Source organism: Dendrobates tinctorius, unplaced genomic scaffold (assembly GCF_039654945.1).
Source record: "Dendrobates tinctorius isolate UK_male_01 unplaced genomic scaffold, ASM3965494v1 ptg000034l, whole genome shotgun sequence".
Lineage (NCBI taxonomy): Eukaryota > Metazoa > Chordata > Amphibia > Anura > Dendrobatidae > Dendrobates > Dendrobates tinctorius.
Window position 1 is genome coordinate 9,748,388 of NW_027361702.1, and position 19,865 is coordinate 9,768,252.

Consider the following 19,865-nt stretch of genomic DNA (forward strand, 5'->3'; position numbering starts at 1 on the left):
AAAACATTTTTTGCCCTTAAGTGTGTATTTATGTCTTGAAGTGCCAATTTAAATATTTTGGACATAATTGTGGTTTGACTACATATATAAATACCTTTCTGTGTTCACCAGCTCATGAAATACATTTACATTTGACCAGCTTGCTTTTTCAGAAATTGCCTGCGCCCCCAACGACCAATGTGCGAAAATTTCACATGGGCCAAGCTAGTTATTCACTAATGTTCAGTTCCTCCTGGAGCTCTTGCCAGTGCCCACGCTGTCTCTGCTCCTCTGCGGCGCCGGTGCAGGCAGCAGTGTGATGAGGTCAGTAACGTGATTATGTCATCACACTGCTGCACATCGGACCCAGGGCTGACAGGCGCTCCTCTGCCCCAGTCACGGCACAGCAATGCTCAAATGTCCTTTGCTTCTTTTAGAAGGGAATACATTTGAGCAAGAGAAGGGAGTGGCGTGTGAGTACGGTGGTGGGCCTGGCTTGCGTGCCCACAGAGAGGGCTCTGCGTGCCTCCTCTGGCACACGTGCCATAGGTTCACCACCACTGCCCTAGCTGCACAACTGAAAAATACCACCTCGTACATGGCTCCCAAAAGGCCATCGAGGGGTTTCTTGTACCTCCTGAGGAACCAGAGGGGAGCCTGCAACATGCTGCCATCAAGAGGGGATGGAAGTGTGCAGGAAGATATGAAACCTGAGAATGAGAAAATGAAAACATGTTAATATAGAGTAGAGAGGGAAAGCTAAGGAGAACCAAAAGTAAATGGAATGAATATAACCAGGAACCTAAATAAGTGAACGGAAGAAGAACTGGAAAGGAAAACAAACACTCATTGCAGGAATTCAATTGGTGTTTTTTTTTCCATGCAAGGCAGACCCCTTAGCTGAAGGGCTGGAACTCCTAAACCCAAGCCCACCTAAAGGTATAGCAAGGAAGTGCAGTGAAGGATGACCATAAAAACCCAACCCAGAATGTGATCCGGCAGACCAAAATTGAAAAATGGAAAACACCTGGAGAAAAGCAAACCAAGAAGGGAAAACAAAGACAATTTGATCCTTCAGTATTTGGACACTGACGTAAAGGCAATAGCTCAGCAGACAGGGGAGCCGACCAAGTAGCAACAGGTCAGCGGATCTAATCCCGAAACCCAGCCATTACAGTGGGAACATCAAGCTGTTAGGAGATGGTCTTGGCTTTTACCTTTAACATTTTTGCCTATAATTTTCTTTCTAATCTCCTGAGACAACTTTCTCCTTAGCTTTCTTTGATCCATGTTCAGTGTGTTGAACACCATGATACCAAACAGCACATTGACTACTTTTCACCCTCTAAATAGGCAGACTACATGTTTGTAAAACACCCGTGATGCTAATTACAAGAGACGTGTTAGTGTCACATGTCTCTATGGTCAAATTATTTTACATTTTTGCTAGGGGTACCATAATTTTAATCCAAACCACTTCTATTAGTTGTTTTTTTTTAATCATTTTTCTGTTGAAACAAACTTCAAAAACAATGGCTGAGTCTCGTTAGTTGATATTGAGTAATTTTAAATAGAAAATTACTTTTTTCAGTTTTAAGTTATTTCAGTGACCATTGTGGTGTTTTCTTACTTTAACAGAAGGTGCTAGCTATTTTGTCCACGTCCGTATAAAACGTTTAACTTTCTGTTCTCTGTTGTCTGATGTCTGATTTTATGCACGGCCAAACAAATACACCAATCCTCACCAAATTTGGCACATAGATAAATCAGGCTCTTCCAAAGGTTTTAGACTGTGTGCCCACGATGCGAAGCGTTTTTGCCGCGATTTTCGGCGCAAAAACGCTGCGAAAATGTTTAAAAATCGTGTACAGAACGCCCCCCATGCATTCCTATGGCATTCCGCACTTTCTGTGCTAATGCTGCGCTTTTTTCCGTGGCGGATTCGCATCGCGGAAAAAATCGCAGCATGATCATTCTTTTGTGCGGAATCGCAAAGAATTGCCGCGATTCCGCACTCATAGGAATGCATGAGAACCGCTTACTTCCCGCATGTGGCTATGCCCACCATGCGGGAAGTTAAGCGTCTCATGTGCGGTTGGTACCCACGGTGTGGAGGAGAGGAGACTGTCCTCCAGGCCCTGGGTACCATACCCCTGTAAAAAAAAAAAAAAAAAAAAAAAAAATCGGGGTATATTTACCTTCCGGCGTCCCGCGCTGCATTTCCGACCTCAGTGTTCCCAGTAATGCCTTGCGGCAAGGTCCTGTGATGACGCGGTCTCGCGAGACCGCTATAGTAACGTGAGACCAACGTCATCACAGGTCTCGCAAGGCATTACTGGGAATGCTGAGGCCCGGGATGGCAGCGCGGGACGTCGGAAGGTAAATATACCCCGATTTTTTATTTTTTTTATCATTTTTAACATTTTATCTTTTACTACTGATGCTGCATAGGCGGCCTCAATAGTAAAATGCTGCTCACACTTGTCAAACACTATGTTTGACGAGTGTGACCAACCTGTCACTTTCCAAGAGATGCTTCAAATCGCTTGGAAAGTGCTTGAGAAAATCGCGGCAAAATCGTGAACAGAATCGCGGTAAAATCCCGCGGAAAAAAACACGCGATTTCTAGGAAGGAGTCCAGTTTTCAGTGTGCATTTTAACACGCAACGTGGGCACATAGCCTCAGACTGGTTTTAGCTCTGTAGGACCCTCCATTTTTGAGAGACCAATCTGCACCAAATTTGACACATAGGTAAATCAGGCACTTTGGAAGGTTTTTCACTAGGTTTCAGCTCTCTCCGACTTACCTTTCTTTAGATATTTGCCAAGAAAAAAGAAAAATTAACGCAAATATTAATTTACGGCCAAATGACTAGACTTATCTGCCCCAAATTTGGCATATTGGTAACTGCAGTAAATAATTTTGGAAGGTTGTAAATTTGGTTTTAGCTCTCCCAGGCTTACCGCTCTCAACATATTCACCAAAAGAACAGAACACAAATATTAATTTAGAGCCAAACGAATGGACCAAATTTTTCACGTAGGTAAATCAGGCAATTTATAAGGTTTTGAACTAGGTTACAGCTTTCTAGGACATACTGTTTCTCTAGATATTTGCCCCCAAAAAACAGAATACGAAAGTCAATATTAATTTACGGCGGAACAACGGGATCAGTCTCCACCAAATTTGGTATAAAAGTAACTCACGCACTTTTCACTGAGTTTCAGCTCTCTAGAACCTATCAATCTCAAGATAAATTGCCAACAAATAGAATACGAAGTATTCTCAAGATATTGGCCAAAAAACGGAACACGAAAGCAAATATTAACTTACGGCCAAATGACTTTACCAATCGGCACCACATTTGGCACATAAGTAAATCAGGCAATTCAGAAGGTTTTACACCAGGTTTCAGCTCTCTAGGACCTGCCATCATCGAAAAATTCACAAAGAAACAGAATACAAAAGAATAATTTACGGACAAAACAATGGACCATCCCACCCCAAATTTGGCACACAGGTTCTAGAGCTGGTCTAAAACGGACCAGCCTTGCGGAGATATTGCGGACTTGACTTAGTAAGAGCCTAATGTGCAGATACTGTAAATAGGCTGAGCGTAAATCCTTCTGACTTTAAAGGGAGCCTGTTACCCCCAAACACTAATTAAACCAATTACTAAGGTATGCACGGGGGTTTAATCCTTATAAAAATGATAGCACGCAGTATGTCAACCCTTTGGCAGTTTTTGCAATGTTTTCCATCCCTTCAAATAAATGGGGAAAAAACGCATAAAAAAACATGTATTTATACTGTGTTTTTCCTGCCAATATTCAATGTGTGAACATACCCAAAGACTTCTATGCTAATAAATAATTTAATCCAGTTGTGATCTTTTTTTTTTTGACCGGACAAAAACAAAATCTGCAGACTACGTTTTTTGACCCAGCTAAAAAACCGGTAGCAACCGGAAATGATGCAAGTGGACACTGCCGTTCCCATACAAATGAATGGGTCCTGTACATTTTAATTACGTTTCTATTATCCCAAAACAGATCCAAAAATGGAAATAATTACCGGATAATTGAACAGAGCCTAATAGGACTTTATCAAATGACACACACTGCAAAGGGAAATCTGGGACCCTGTGTTCTCAGGATTGGTGGGGTCCCAGCAATCAGACGTCTATGATTATGTAGCTGGGTAATAAATGTTGTTTATGAAATAGCCACTTTAATAGGCACAAGAATTCGGGATGGCTACAGTAGCACGGATGAATAATACATGTCAGATGATATGGGAATAAAAGCCTTAAACAGAAGCCCCCTTACATTACACTTACAGCCTCCGTCCTGGGCTCATTCCTGGGATCTCGGAAAGCATTTGTGTGGGATGTCAGTGTAGGAAGAGCTATAAGATCTGGAATTTGTGACACTTGTATTGTTTATCATCCATTGTGCTCCTCCTAAAATATTATCACACGGCTGGAGGTTCACACTTAGGACAAGGACGTCTTACACAAAGGAGCAAAAAGTCCCTCCAGGGAAATACCTAAACTTCACAACTTATTGGATCTTCATCTTTATTCTGAGTGTGCACCACTTTACATTTAAAATGATTAGTTTTAAAAGACTAATAAAGATGTATTTGACTATTGTACATGTATTTAAAGGGGTTGTCTTAAATTGGTGGTCCGGTACCTTAATATTGGAGGCCTAGCCTTAGGATAGGTCATCAATACCAGACTGATGAGGGTGCAACTCACGGCACGCCGTCAATCAGCTTTTCCCAATGTCAGCATGTGACAGATGTGTTTAGCTAAGGCAGGGTTCACATTGCGTTAGCGGCAATCCGCTAGCGGAATCCGCTAGTTAGCGGCGCTAACGCTATCTAACGGATCCGTTAGCGCACCCATTGACCGCAATGTTACTAACGCATACTAACGCATGCCGAAATCGGCATGCATTAGCAAGTATGCGTTATTTCCTGATGCACCCTCGAACGCTGATTGCAGAGTTTTTGGGTGCGTTAGTATTAATGCACAGCGAACGGACCCGTTCGCTGTGCATAGAACTGTATGGGCTAACACATGGTAGCGTTAGGTACCGGAGCGCTACCATGCGTTAACGCATACCGTTAGCGCTATGGCGCTAAAGATATCTAAAATGACATTAGCGTTAGCGCATCCGTTTAACGGATCCGTTAAACGGATGCCCTAACGCAATGTGAACCTAGCCTAAATAGCTTAGCGCCACCATGTGCATAGTGGCTGTAGCAGGGTACTGCAGATCCAGTCCTGCTCATTTCAATAGGGGCTGGAGTCCAGAACGTGGCAGCAGCCACTATACAGTTGTGCTCCGCAACTGAGCACATCCGGCCAACAGCAGCATCGGTGGCGGTGCAAAAAGTTACACCCTGTCTGATCTGGTATTTATGACCCATCCTAAGGATAGGCCATCAGAATTAAAGAACCAGACAACCCCTTTAAGAATATATTGAATGTGTATATGGAGTAGTGGAGCATTTATTTTGTTTATAGCTGATATGATCTCAATCTAGGGAGAACTCCTCGCGCAGATATGATATAAATTTATAAACTCCGACTTCTGAAACTTTTTTTAAAAAACTTTCTGTAGCGCACCAACATCAGACAAACCAAGAAAAGGCCCAGGCCCCAACAAAAGGCAATGATGGTGCAGAGCCTCATACTAAAATTGAAAATATTTCTACATTTTGCTTTTTCCGTTCCCGTGAACCCAATAAAACATCACAATAAGTACAAACTGATGCAGCCATGGAAAAGACTGTGATCTCTTCCACGAAACCCGCAGCTGCGCCTCCGCCATCGCCGGCTGCCTCATTCATGAAACCAGCTTCACCAGTCAAAAAGACTGCAAAGACTTCTAATTTTTATGGAAGTGTATTTATTCACTGATCAGCCATAACATTAAAGGGACTGTCTGGGCAAAATAAGACTGGCCAAGGGACAAGGTAAGAAAACAACAAACCTCACGTACCGGCGCCTGAATCCAGCGCAGGCCGCACCATGGTCTGCGCAGAGGCAGGAAGCGGTGATGAAGCCATTTCACCAGTCGCTAGACCTCTGCAGTCAGTGATTGGCTGCAGTGGTTAGGTGAATCTGACCAGCAAGTCATCATACAACATCTGATGATGCACTGCTTGAGTCATCTGACTGCTGCAGCCAATCACAGTCTAGCGGCTGTTACTTTTTACTTATCCCGTCCCCTGAGCAAAGCTTTTTTCCTCCATAACCCCTTCCATCACAGCCAGTTTTGGCCTCCCAAACACAGCGTCTGTTGAAATAAACTGGTAAGTGTCAATTTTGCAAGCCTGGACTTTTTGTAGAAAGTGTCTAAAACAAAAAATAATTATGGTACAAATCATTAAAGGCAGCTTTTTGTGCAAATTACAGCAGAATTCTGGTGCATTCAGCCTGATAAATATTGCATCTCCCACTTTATTTATGGTAGTGGTAAATTTAGGTCAATATGTTTTGTGTTTTTTATGGAAATAGCTCAAATTTCCAGAACATTCTGAAAAATTTACAATTTTTAATCTTTTAATTTTTATGCACTTAAAACAGAAAAACTGACGACTGAACGAGGCCTAAAATTAGGTGTAAAAGCCGCTGCAACAACATGAGAACTGAAAAGTCTGCTCGGCCAGTCCGACTGCTGCAGCAACGCTGAAATCTAAGAGATCACAGCGGATTTCACCTGAAAAAACCTGCAACATTTATTTATCAGGATTATCCAGGGGGGAAAGAGAGTAGAAGACAAACCCACCGTTATCTATATGGGGCCTCGGACTCCCCCCTGACAGATGATTTTGGGAAGAGAGGGATCTAGCATGTTGGTTTAGAGCGCCTCAACCTATAAGACTAAGGCAGTGCATACAGTACCACTGCAGCCAATCACAGGCCTGAGTGGTGATGGTGGCACATACAGTACCACTGCAGCCAATCACAAGCCTGAGTGGTGATGGTGGCACATACAGTACCACTGCAGCCAATCACAGGCCTGAGTGGTGATGGTGGCACATACAGTACCACTGTAGCCAATCACAGGCCTGAGTGGTGATGTTGGCAGGTACAGTACCACTGCAGCCAATCACAGGCCTGAGTGGTGATGGTGGCACATACAGTACCACTGCAGCCAATCACAGGCCTGAGTGGTGATGTTGGCAGGTACAGTACCACTGCAGCCAATCACAGGCCTGAGTGGTGATGGTGGCACATACAGTACCACTGCAGCCAATCACAGGCCTGAGTGGTGATGTTGGCAGGTACAGTACCACTGCAGCCAATCACAGGCCTGAGTGGTGATGGTGGCACATACAGTACCACTGCAGCCAATCACAGGCCTGAGTGGTGATGGTGGCACATACAGTACCACTGTAGCCAATCACAGGCCTGAGTGGTGATGGTGGCACATACAGTACCACTGCAGCCAATCACAGGCCTGAGTGGTGATGTTGGCAGGTACAGTACCACTGCAGCCAATCACAGGCCTGAGTGGTGATGGTGGCACATACAGTACCACTGCAGCCAATCACAGGCCTGAGTGGTGATGTTGGCAGGTACAGTACCACTACAGCCAATCACAGGTCTGAGTGGTGATGTTGGCAGGTACAGTACCACTGCAGCCAATCACAGGTCTGAGTGGTGATGGTGGCAGGTACAGTACCAGGTCGCTGAGACCAGTGACTGTCAGAGCCCGCACCAGGGTAGTGTACAGAAAGTGGCGGGGAGAGCGAGAACAGGTAAATGTGGGGTATTTTATAACAAAACAATTCAGACATGTATTTTTGCAGCTTCCTGGAAATCTCTTGACTGGATTCATGGTGTTACTTGAAGGGGTGATCCGGCCCAAGTCCTACATGGGAAGGTGAGCGTGGCCGGCAATGTACAGCTGGCAGCTCTGTGCAGACGTCAACTCACTGACTGTGCACCTCCCGATGCGGAAGTCAGGCCAGAGCTCCCCTATAACGTCCGCATAGAAAGCAACCTGGAAGCGGAGTATGAGGCAGAGCACAGCCAGAAACACTGACAGCTCAGACACTGCTGACAGCTCAGATATCTCTGATGGCTCACAAACCGCTGACAGCTCGGACATTACTGACAGCTTGGACATTACTGACAGATCGGACATTACTGACTGCGCAGACATTACTGACGGCTCAGATATTTTTAATGGCTCAGACACTGCTGATGCACACACATTTGCTTTAGGTGGTGTACAACCTAAGTTTCTTTTGGCAATTACTCTGATCTGCTCCCTGTCCAAATTTTCTGCTAAAGCCTTTGTGGATTCAGGAGCGGCCTTGAACCTAATGGATTTAGATTTTGCTAAACGTTGTGGTTTCCCTATGACACCCCTGCGGACGCCTATTCCTTTGAGGGGTATTGATGCTACTCCTTTGGCGAAGAATAAACCTCAATTTTGGACCCAGGTGGTAATGCGGGTCGCCCCAGACCATCAAGAAAATTGCAGATTTTTGGTGCTGCATAATTTGCATGATACCATCGTGCTGGGGTTCCCCTGGTTGCAAATACATAATCCAGTTTTGGATTCGAAATCTGTGTCTGTGGTGAGTTGGGGTTGTCGGTGTGCTCTTAGTGACACTCCTGTTTTCTCCACCTCTCCCCAGTCGCATGAGGTTACTGACTATTTGGCTGATTTTTATGATGTGTTTAGTGAGAGTAAGTCTGCGTCTTTGCCTCCTCATAGGAGTTATGACTGTGCAATTGAGCTGAGTCCGGGGTGTAAATTTCCCAAGGGTCGACTTTTTAATTTATCTGTACCCGAACATGAGGCTATGTGTTCTTATATTAAGGAGTCGTTGGAGAAGGGTCATATTAGACCATCCTCTTCACCCTTGGGTGCTGTTTTTTTTTTTTTTGTGGCCAAGAAGGATGGTTCATTAAGGCCCTGTATTGACTATCGCTCCCTTAACAAAATTACTGTTAAATATCAGTATCCGTTACCCCTGATTTCTGACCTATTTTCTAGAGTTAAAGGTTCTTGCTGGTTTACCAAGCTTGACCTCAGGGGGGCGTATAATCTTATTCGCATTAAGCATGGGGATGAATGGAAGACAGCATTTAATACTCCGGAGGGACATTTTGAGTACCTGGTGATGCCTTTTGGGCTCACTAATGCCCCTTCTGTCTTCCAGTGCTTCATGAATGATATTTTCCGGGACTTTGTGGATAAGTTTCTGATCATCTATTTGGATGATATTTTGATCTTTTCCAGGGATTGGGATTCTCATGTGGAACATGTTCGGACTGTGTTCCGGATTTTGAGGGAAAACTCCCTGTATGTTAAGGGATCGAAATGTCTTTTTGGTGTACAGAGGATTTCATTTTTGGGATTTATTTTGTCTCCGTTAACTATTAAAATGGTACAGGCCATTTATGATTGGGTGCAGCCCACTTCTTTGAAGGCTCTCCAGAAGTTTTTGAGTTTTGCTAATTTTTATCGTAAGTTTATAGCCAATTTTTCTGTTATTGCCAAACCATTAACTGATTTGACTAAGAAGGGCGCTAATTTGCTGAATTGGTCTCCAGAGGCTGTTTCTTCTTTTCAGGAGCTGAAGCGGAGGTTCACTTCTTCTCCGGTTTTGCGACAACCCGATGTCTCACTTCCATTTCAGGTGGAGGTGGATGCTTCAGAGACTGGTGCAGGAGCTGTTTTGTCCCAAAAAGATCCGGTGACATCTAAAATGAACCCCTGTGCCTTCTTTTCCCGAAAGTTCTCTCCTTCGGAACGCAACTATGATGTGGGGAATCGAGAACTGATAGCCTTGAAGTGGGCATTTGAGGAGTGGAGACATTAGTTGGAGGGAGCTAGACATCAAGTGGTGGCCCTCACTGGCCACAAGAATTTGATCTACCTTGAGTCGGCTAAACGCTTGAATCCGAGACAGGCCAGGTGGGCCTTGTTTTTCACACGTTTTGATTTTGTGGTCTCCTTTCTTCCGGGCACTAAGAACGTTAAGGCTGATGCCCTCTCTAGGAGTTTTTTGGCTGATTCTCCTATTGTGACCAAGCCTGCTACCATCTTAGGTGAGGGGGTGGTTCTTTCTGCCATCTCGCCTGATTTGAGACGTGCTCTGGAGAAGTTTCAGGAGGATAAGCCTGAGCATTGTCCCAGTGGTAGGTTGTATGTTCCCGACCAGTGGAGGAGGAAAGTGATGTCTGAGGTTCATTGCTCCGCGTTGGCTGGTCATCCAGGTATTTTTGGTACTAGAGATTTGGTGAGTCGGTCTTTTTGGTGGCCTGCCTTGTCTCGTGGTGTCAGAAATTTTGTGCAGTCCTGTGGGACTTGCTCCCGATCTAAGCCTTGTTCTCGTTCTAGTGGGTTGTTGATGCCTTTGCCGGTGCCCAGGAGGCCATGGACCCATATTTCAATGGATTTTATTTCTGATCTGCCTGTCTCTCAGAGGATGACTGTTATCTGGGTGATTTGTGATAGATTCTCTAAGATGGTCCATCTTGTACCACTCCCTAAGTTGCCATCTTCCTCAGAGTTGGTGCCCTTGTTTTTGCAACAGGTGGTTCGCTTGCATGGGATTCCTGAGAACATTGTATCGGACAGAGGAGTTCAGTTTGTCTCTAGATTCTGGAGGACCTTTTGTTCCAAGTTGGGAATTCAGTTGTCCTTCTCCTCTGCATTTCACCCTCAGACCAATGGGCAGACGGAGAGAACAAACCAGACTTTGGAGACTTATTTGAGATGTTTTATATCTGCTGATCAGGATGATTGGGTCTCATTTTTACCCTTGGCCGAATTTGCTTTAAATAATAGAGCTAGTTCTGCCACTTTGATGTCACCATTTTTCTGTAACTTTGGGTTTCATCCTCGATTTTCATCAGGGCAGGTAGAGTCTTCTGCCTGTCCAGGGGTTGACACTGTGGTGGAAAGAATGCAGCAGATTTGGGACCAAGCGGTGGATAAGTTGGCTCTTTCCCAGGAAAAGTTCCAGCGGTTTTCTAACCGGCATAGGACCATTGGTCCCCGGTTTAAGGTGGGTGATATGGTCTGGTTGTCATCAAAGAATATCTCTATGAAAGTGGCTTCTCCAAAGTTTAAACCTAGATTTATTGGACCTTACAAGATTTTGGAGATTATTAATCCGGTCTCTTTTCGGTTGGCTCTTCCTGTCACATTTAAGATTCATAAGCTACTGCTAGTTGTGTGGATAGGATCAGGGGTCTGCAATCCGCTTAGTTACCAGCCTCTCTGGTTTTCTGTGGCTTAGCCTGGGCCTGCTATCCTCCTCGGTGACCCATTCATAACAGCGGACATTATTGAGAGCTCGGACATTACTGACGGCTCTGACATTACTGACAGCCCGGACATTACCTCCGGCATTCCTGACGGCTCAGACATTACCGACAGCTGGGACATTACTGACAGCTCAGACATTACAGCACGGACATTATTAACAGCGTGGACATTACTAGCGGCTCGGACATTACTGACGGCTCGGACATTACTGAAGGCTCGGACATTACTGACGGCTCGAACATTACCTCCGACATTACTGACGGCCTGGACATTACTGACAGGTTGGACATTACTGACAGGTCGGACATTACTGAGAGCGCGGACATTACTGACAGATTGGACATTACTGACAGCTCGGACATTACTGACAGCCCAGACATTTCTGACGGCTCGGACATTACTGACGGCTCGGACATTACTGAAGGCTCGGACATTACTGACGGCTCGAACATTACCTCCGACATTACTGACGGCCTGGACATTACTGACAGGTTGGACATTACTGACAGCTCGGACATTACTGAGAGCTCGGACATTACTGACAGCTCGGACATTACTGACAGCTCGGACATTACTGACAGATCGGACATTACTGACAGCGCGGACATTACTGACAGCTTGGAAATTACTGACATTCCGGACATTACTGACAGCCCGGACATTACTGACAGCTCGGACATTACTGACAGCCCGGACATTACTGAAAGCTTCGCATTACCGACAGCCCGGACATTACTGACAGCTCGGACATTACTGACAGCCCGGACATTATTGACAGATCAGACATTACTGACAGCTCGGACATTACTGACAGCCCGGACATTACTGACAGCTCGGACATTACTGACAGCTCAGACATTACTGACAAATCAGACATTACTGACAGCTCGGACATTACTGACAGATCGGACATTACTGACAGCCCGGACATTACTGACAGATCGGACATTACTGACAGCCCGGACATTACTGACAGCCCGGACATTACTGACAGATCAGACATTACTGACAGCTTGGACATTACAGACAGCCCGGACATTACTGACAGATCAGACATTACTGACAGCTTGGACATTACTGACAGATCAGACATTACTGACAGCCCGGACATTACTGACAGCTCGGACATTACTGACAGCCCGGACATTACTGACAGCCCAGACATTACTGACAGCTCGGACATTACTGACAGCCCGGACATTACTGACAGATCAGACATTACTGACAGCCCGGACATTACTGACAGCCCGGACATTACTGACAGATCAGACATTACTGACAGCCCGGACATTACTGACAGCTCGGACATTACTGACAGCCCGGACATTACTGACAGCTCGGACATTACTGACAGCCTGGACATTACTGACAGCTCGGACATTACTGACAGCCCGGACTTTACTGAAAGCCCGGACATTACTGACGGCTCGGACATTACTGACGGCTCGGACATTACTGAAGGCTCGGACATTACTGACGGCTCGAACATTACCTCCGACATTACTGACGGCCTGGACATTACTGACAGGTTGGACATTACTGACAGCGCAGACATTACTGACAGCTCGGACATTACTGACAGCGCGGACATTACTGACAGCGCGGACATTACTGACAGCTCGGACATTACTGAGAGCTCGGACATTACTGACAGATTGGACATTACTGACAGCTCGGACATTACTGACAGCTTGGACATTACGGACAGATCAGACATTACTGACAGCGTGGACATTACTGACAGCTTGGAAATTACAGACAGTCCGGACATTACTGACAGATCGGACATTACTGACAGCCCGGACATTACTGACAGCTCGGACATTACTGACAGCCCGGACATTACTGACAGCTCGGGCATTACTGACAGCCCGGACATTACTGACAGCTCGGACATTACTGACAGCCCGGACATTACTGACAGCTCCGACATTACTGACAGCCCGAACATTACTGACAGCTCGGACATTACTGACAGCTCGGACATTACTGACAAATCAGACATTACTGACAGCTCGGACATTACTGACAGATCAGACATTACTGACAGCCCGGACATTACTGACAGATCAGACATTACTGACAGCCCGGACATTACTGACAGCTCGGACATTACTGACAGCCCGGACATTACTGACAGCTCGGACATTACTGACAGATCAGACATTACTGACAGCTTGGACATTACAGACAGCCCGGACATTACTGACAGATCAGACATTACTGACAGCCCGGACATTACTGACAGATCAGACATTACTGACAGCCCGGACATTACTGACAGCCTGGACATTACTGACAGCCCGGACATTACTGACAGATCAGACATTACTGACAGCCCGGACATTACTGACAGCTCGGACATTACTGACAGCTCGGACATTACTGACAAATCAGACATTACTGACAGCTCGGACATTACTGACAGAGCAGACATTACTGACAGCTCGGACATTACTGACAGCCTGGACATTACTGACAGCTCAGACATTACTGACAGCTCGGACATTACTGACAGCTCGGACATTACTGACAAATCAGACATTACTGACAGCTCGAACATTATTGACAGATCAGACATTACTGACAGCTCGGACATTACTGACAGCCCGGACATTACTGACAGCTCGGACATTACTGACAGCTCAGACATTACTGACAAATCAGACATTACTGACAGCTCGGACATTACTGACAGATCGGACATTACTGACAGCCCGGACATTACTGACAGATCGGACATTACTGACAGCCCGGACATTACTGACAGCCCGGACATTACTGACAGATCAGACATTACTGACAGCTTGGACATTACAGACAGCCCGGACATTACTGACAGATCAGACATTACTGACAGCTTGGACATTACTGACAGATCAGACATTACTGACAGCCCGGACATTACTGACAGCTCGGACATTACTGACAGCCCGGACATTACTGACAGCCCGGACATTACTGACAGCTCGGACATTACTGACAGCCCGGACATTACTGACAGATCAGACATTACTGACAGCCCGGACATTACTGACAGCCCGGACATTACTGACAGATCAGACATTACTGACAGCCCGGACATTACTGACAGCTCGGACATTACTGACAGCCCGGACATTACTGACAGCTCGGACATTACTGACAGCCTGGACATTACTGACAGCTCGGACATTACTGACAGCCCGGACTTTACTGAAAGCCCGGACATTACTGACGGCTCGGACATTACTGACGGCTCGGACATTACTGACGGCTCGAACATTACCTCCGACATTACTGACGGCCTGGACATTACTGACAGGTTGGACATTACTGACAGCGCAGACATTACTGACAGCTCGGACATTACTGACAGCGCGGACATTACTGACAGCGCGGACATTACTGACAGCTCGGACATTACTGAGAGCTCGGACATTACTGACAGATTGGACATTACTGACAGCTCGGACATTACTGACAGCTTGGACATTACGGACAGATCAGACATTACTGACAGCGTGGACATTACTGACAGCTTGGAAATTACAGACAGTCCGGACATTACTGACAGATCGGACATTACTGACAGCCCGGACATTACTGACAGCTCGGACATTACTGACAGCCCGGACATTACTGACAGCTCAGGCATTACTGACAGCCCGGACATTACTGACAGCTCGGACATTACTGACAGCCCGGACATTACTGACAGCTCCGACATTACTGACAGCCCGAACATTACTGACAGCTCGGACATTACTGACAGCTCGGACATTACTGACAAATCAGACATTACTGACAGCTCGGACATTACTGACAGATCAGACATTACTGACAGCCCGGACATTACTGACAGATCAGACATTACTGACAGCCCGGACATTACTGACAGCTCGGACATTACTGACAGCCCGGACATTACTGACAGCTCGGACATTACTGACAGCTCGGACATTACTGACAGATCAGACATTACTGACAGCTTGGACATTACAGACAGCCCGGACATTACTGACAGATCAGACATTACTGACAGCCCGGACATTACTGACAGATCAGACATTACTGACAGCCCGGACATTACTGACAGCTCGGACATTACTGACAGCCCGGACATTACTGACAGCCCGGACATTACTGACAGATCAGACATTACTGACAGCCCGGACATTACTGACAGCTCGGACATTACTGACAGCTCGGACATTACTGACAAATCAGATATTACTGACAGCTCGGACATTACTGACAGATCAGACATTACTGACAGCCCGGACATTACTGACAGATCGGACATTACTGACAGCCCGGACATTACTGACAGCTCGGACATTACTGACAAATCAGACATTACTGACAGCTCGGACATTACTGACAGATCAGACATTACTGACAGCCCGGACATTACTGACAGCTCGGACATTACTGACAGCTCGGACATTACTGACAAATCAGACATTACTGACAGCTTGGACATTACAGACAGCCCGGACATTACTGACAGATCAGACATTACTGACAGCCCGGACATTACTGACAGATCGGACATTACTGACAGCCCGGACATTACTGACAGCTCGGACATTACTGACAGATCAGACATTACTGACAGCTTGGACATTACAGACAGCCCGGACATTACTGACAGATCAGACATTACTGACAGCCCGGACATTACTGACAGATCGGACATTACTGACAGCCCGGACATTACTGACAGCCCGGACATTACTGACAGGTCGGACATTACTGACAGGTCGGACATTACTGACAGCCCGGACATTACTGACAGCTCGGACATTACTGACAGGTCGGACATTACTGACAGGTCGGACATTACTGACAGCCCGGACATTACTGACAGCTCGGACATTACTGACAGGTCGGACATTACTGACAGCCCGGACATTACTGACAGCCCGGACATTACTGACGGCTCGGACATTACTGACAGATCAGACATTACTGACAGCTTGGACATTACAGACAGCCCGGACATTACTGACAGATCAGACATTACTGACAGCTCGGACATTACTGACAGCCCGGACATTACTGACAGATCGGACATTACTGACAGCCCGGACATTACTGACAGCTCAGACATTACTGACAGCCCGGACATTACTGACAGCCCGGACATTACTGACAGCTCGGACATTACTGACAGGTCGGACATTACTGACAGCTCGGACATTACTGACAGGTCGGACATTACTCACAGGTCGGACATTACTGACAGCCCGGACATTACTGACAGCTCGGACATTACTGACAGCCCGGACATTACTGACGGCTCGGACATTACTGACAGATCAGACATTACTGACAGCTTGGACATTACAGACAGCCCGGACATTACTGACAGATCAGACATTACTGACAGCCCGGACATTACTGACAGATCGGACATTACTGACAGCCTGGACATTACTGACAGCCCGGACATTACTGACTGCCCGGACATTACTGACAGCCCGGACATTACTGACTGCCCGGACATTACTGACTGCCTGGACATTACTGACAGCTCGGACATTACTGACTGCCCGGACATTACTGACAGCCCGGACATTACTGACAGCCCGGACATTACTGACTGCCCGGACATTACTGACAGCCCGGACATTACTGACAGCCCGGACATTACTGACAGCTCGGACATTACTGACAGCCCGGACATTACTGACAGCCCGGACATTACTGACAGCTCGGACATTACTGACAGCTCGGACATTACTGACAGCCCGGACATTACTGACAGCCCGGACATTACTGACTGCCCGGACATTACTGACAGCCCGGACATTACTGACAGATCAGACATTACTGACAGCCCGGACATTACTGACAGCCCGGACATTACTGACTGCCCGGACATTACTGACAGCCCGGACATTACTGACAGATCAGACATTACTGACAGCCCGGACATTACTGACAGCCCGGACATTACTGACAGCCCGGACATTACTGACTGCCCGGACATTACTGACAGCCCGGACATTACTGACAGATCAGACATTACTGACAGCCCGGACATTACTGACAGCCCGGACATTACTGACAGCCCGGACATTACTGACAGCCCGGACATTACTGACAAATCAGACATTACTGACAGCCCGGACATTACTGACAGCCCGGACATTACTGACAGCCCGGACATTACTGACTGCCCGGACATTACTGACAGCCCGGACATTACTGACTGCCCGGACATTACTGACAGCCCGGACCCTGTTGGCCCCTGGTCCTTCCTAGCTGTCACACACCCTCTCACGCGTCCTGCACATGGCGGCCCCGGACCTCGCATAGCGGCGATACACAGACATGTCGCGGACATGAGGGGACACACGGGGGACGGGGATGTGCGCTCTGTGAGCGGCCTACCTGCTGCCGGCTGAGCAGACCCCGAGCTCTCAGTGCGCCTGTGCGACCCCCGCCTTCTGCAGCGGTGGTATTATTCTTCTGGCCGCCTCCCCGGATTGTCCGCATCCCCCAGGACGGCTGTAGCAGCGGACATGGCGGAGTGTGGCTGCGGCGCCCGCAGGCTATCGCTCATGTCACGATAGTGTCATCACGGAGAACTAATCCTAGTAATGTGCGCTGATACTGCGGCAGGGTCCCCCAGGGTTCCTGCACTCCGCAGTGGGGGTCCTCAGCGCTGGGGATGCAAGGGACAGAGAAAGTGAGGAATGGTATAAACCCTTGCACCACCTGCCTCCTGTATCCCTTGGTTTCACTGGCTGCACAATGAGCTAACTAAGGATCTATCAGTAAGCTGCTTCTGACAGTCTTAGCCACCAATGTAAGGTAACAGCCTGTTCTCCCTTCCCGCACTGCCATCACTCCAATGATGTGGAGGTCGCCAGGGCTCGCGTAACATTGTCACCCCACGTGAGCGCTGCAGCCAATCAGTGGCCCCTGTGCAGCTGCTGCGCTCTCACTACACTTTTTTTGCAGTGGATTGTTTTAAAGTGTTTTGACTTAAGACCCTGCTGAATGGCGTCTCTTGTGGATGCATGTTATGCGCTGATATTTTTATATTTAATGTAGATTTATTTTTAAGAAAAAAAAACATTTTCTCATTTTTCGGGATGAGGGGACTCTTTATTTTTCTTTATTTTTAGATATTTTTCCACGATGTTTTTCATAGATTGTGTAGCTGCTTTTTTGTTTTGTTTTTGTCTTTTGTCCGAGATATCAAATAGAAATACTGTTATGCACAAAAAAAAGGACAAAATTATTCTACAAGTGATGCTGCCAGAGAAGTCTATGTAAATGCTTTCTGCCTCTGCTGTGGATCTAGCAGTTGTCCGACTGCTGAGCTCTGTATAATCCCGCCCACACCACTGAATGGCAGCTATCTGTGTACACTGTGCATAGGCAGAAAGCTGCCAAGGAGGAGGAGGGGTTATACAGGGCTCATGAATATAGAGGATTTCATGGCAGCAGGTTTACTAGTCCTCTAGTGATTATCTTCTTCTGATAAAACAGCTTTTATCAAAACTACAGCAACAGCCCAGTAAGTGTCACATCGCTGGAATCAGGGTCTCTGCTCTTCCATCAGGCTGCTCTCAGATTACATACATAAATAAAACATACAAACATAGATACATAACAAAAACCTGGTGACGGATTCTGTTTAACCTCTTAATGACCGCCAATACTTCTTTTTACTGACCTGAGATATAAGAGAATATCATCCCCATACAGGTGACAATCCAGCAGCTGTCGGCTGTCCACTATAGCTGACAACTTGCTGTATCACAAACGATTAGTGTTGGCGCCGTCCATATCTGTTTAACCCCTTAGTTGCTGCTGTAAAAGGTGACTACATCCAATAAATGGTTAATAGATTGTGGGGGCTTGCACTTTAACCTAACTGACACGCCGAGATCATGATTGTGTGGTCCTGATGTTTGCCATAGCAGTTCATGGCCAAATAGCGGCCTTAGAGTTAGCCGCATTTAGGTGGTAAACAAACACTTTTTCATTCCGGCTGTACCACTTTGCATTAATTCCTGAAAATCACCTGAAGGGTTAATAAACTACCTGACAGCAGTTTTCAATATGTCAGTCGGTGCAGTTTTTAAAATGGTATCATGTTTGGGGTTTTCCAATATATAGCACCCCCAAAGTCACTTCAAACTTGGATAGGTCCCTCAAAAAAATAAATTTTGTAAATTTCCTTGAAAAAATGAAAATTTATTGCTACATTTTTAAACCTCCTAAAAGGGTAATAAAATAAATTAGCGTTTTAGAAATGGTGCTGATGTAAAGCAGACATGTGGGAAACGTTGTTTATTACTGTTTTTCTGTAGTATGGCTATCTGGATTAAAGGGATAATCATTCAAAGTTTGAAAATTGCAATTTTTTTTACATTTTTGGAAAGTTTCTGATTTTTTTTTATAAATAAACACAAAACATATCAACTTAAATTTAGCATTACCATATATTATAATGTGCCACGAAAAAACAATCTAAAAAAATCAATGGGATTTGTTGAAGCGTTCCAGAGTTATGACCACATAAAGTAACACTGGTCAGAATTTAAAAAATTGGCCCAGTCACTAAGGGT

At 46.1% G+C, this 19,865-nt stretch overlaps 1 protein-coding gene across 2 annotated transcripts in view; it reads right to left on the minus strand.

The window, feature by feature from the left end:
- Positions 1-18,065, minus strand: part of DRP2 (dystrophin related protein 2) — a 227,894-nt gene extending 209,829 nt beyond the window's left edge. For both annotated transcript variants that reach the window (XM_073573086.1, XM_073573085.1), the window contains exon 1: positions 17,674-18,065. In XM_073573086.1, coding sequence (XP_073429187.1) covers positions 17,674-17,778 — 105 coding nt within the window. In that variant the 5' untranslated portion in view covers positions 17,779-18,065. The remainder of the gene's footprint in view (positions 1-17,673) is intronic.
- Between the last annotated feature and the right edge of the window lie 1,800 nt (positions 18,066-19,865).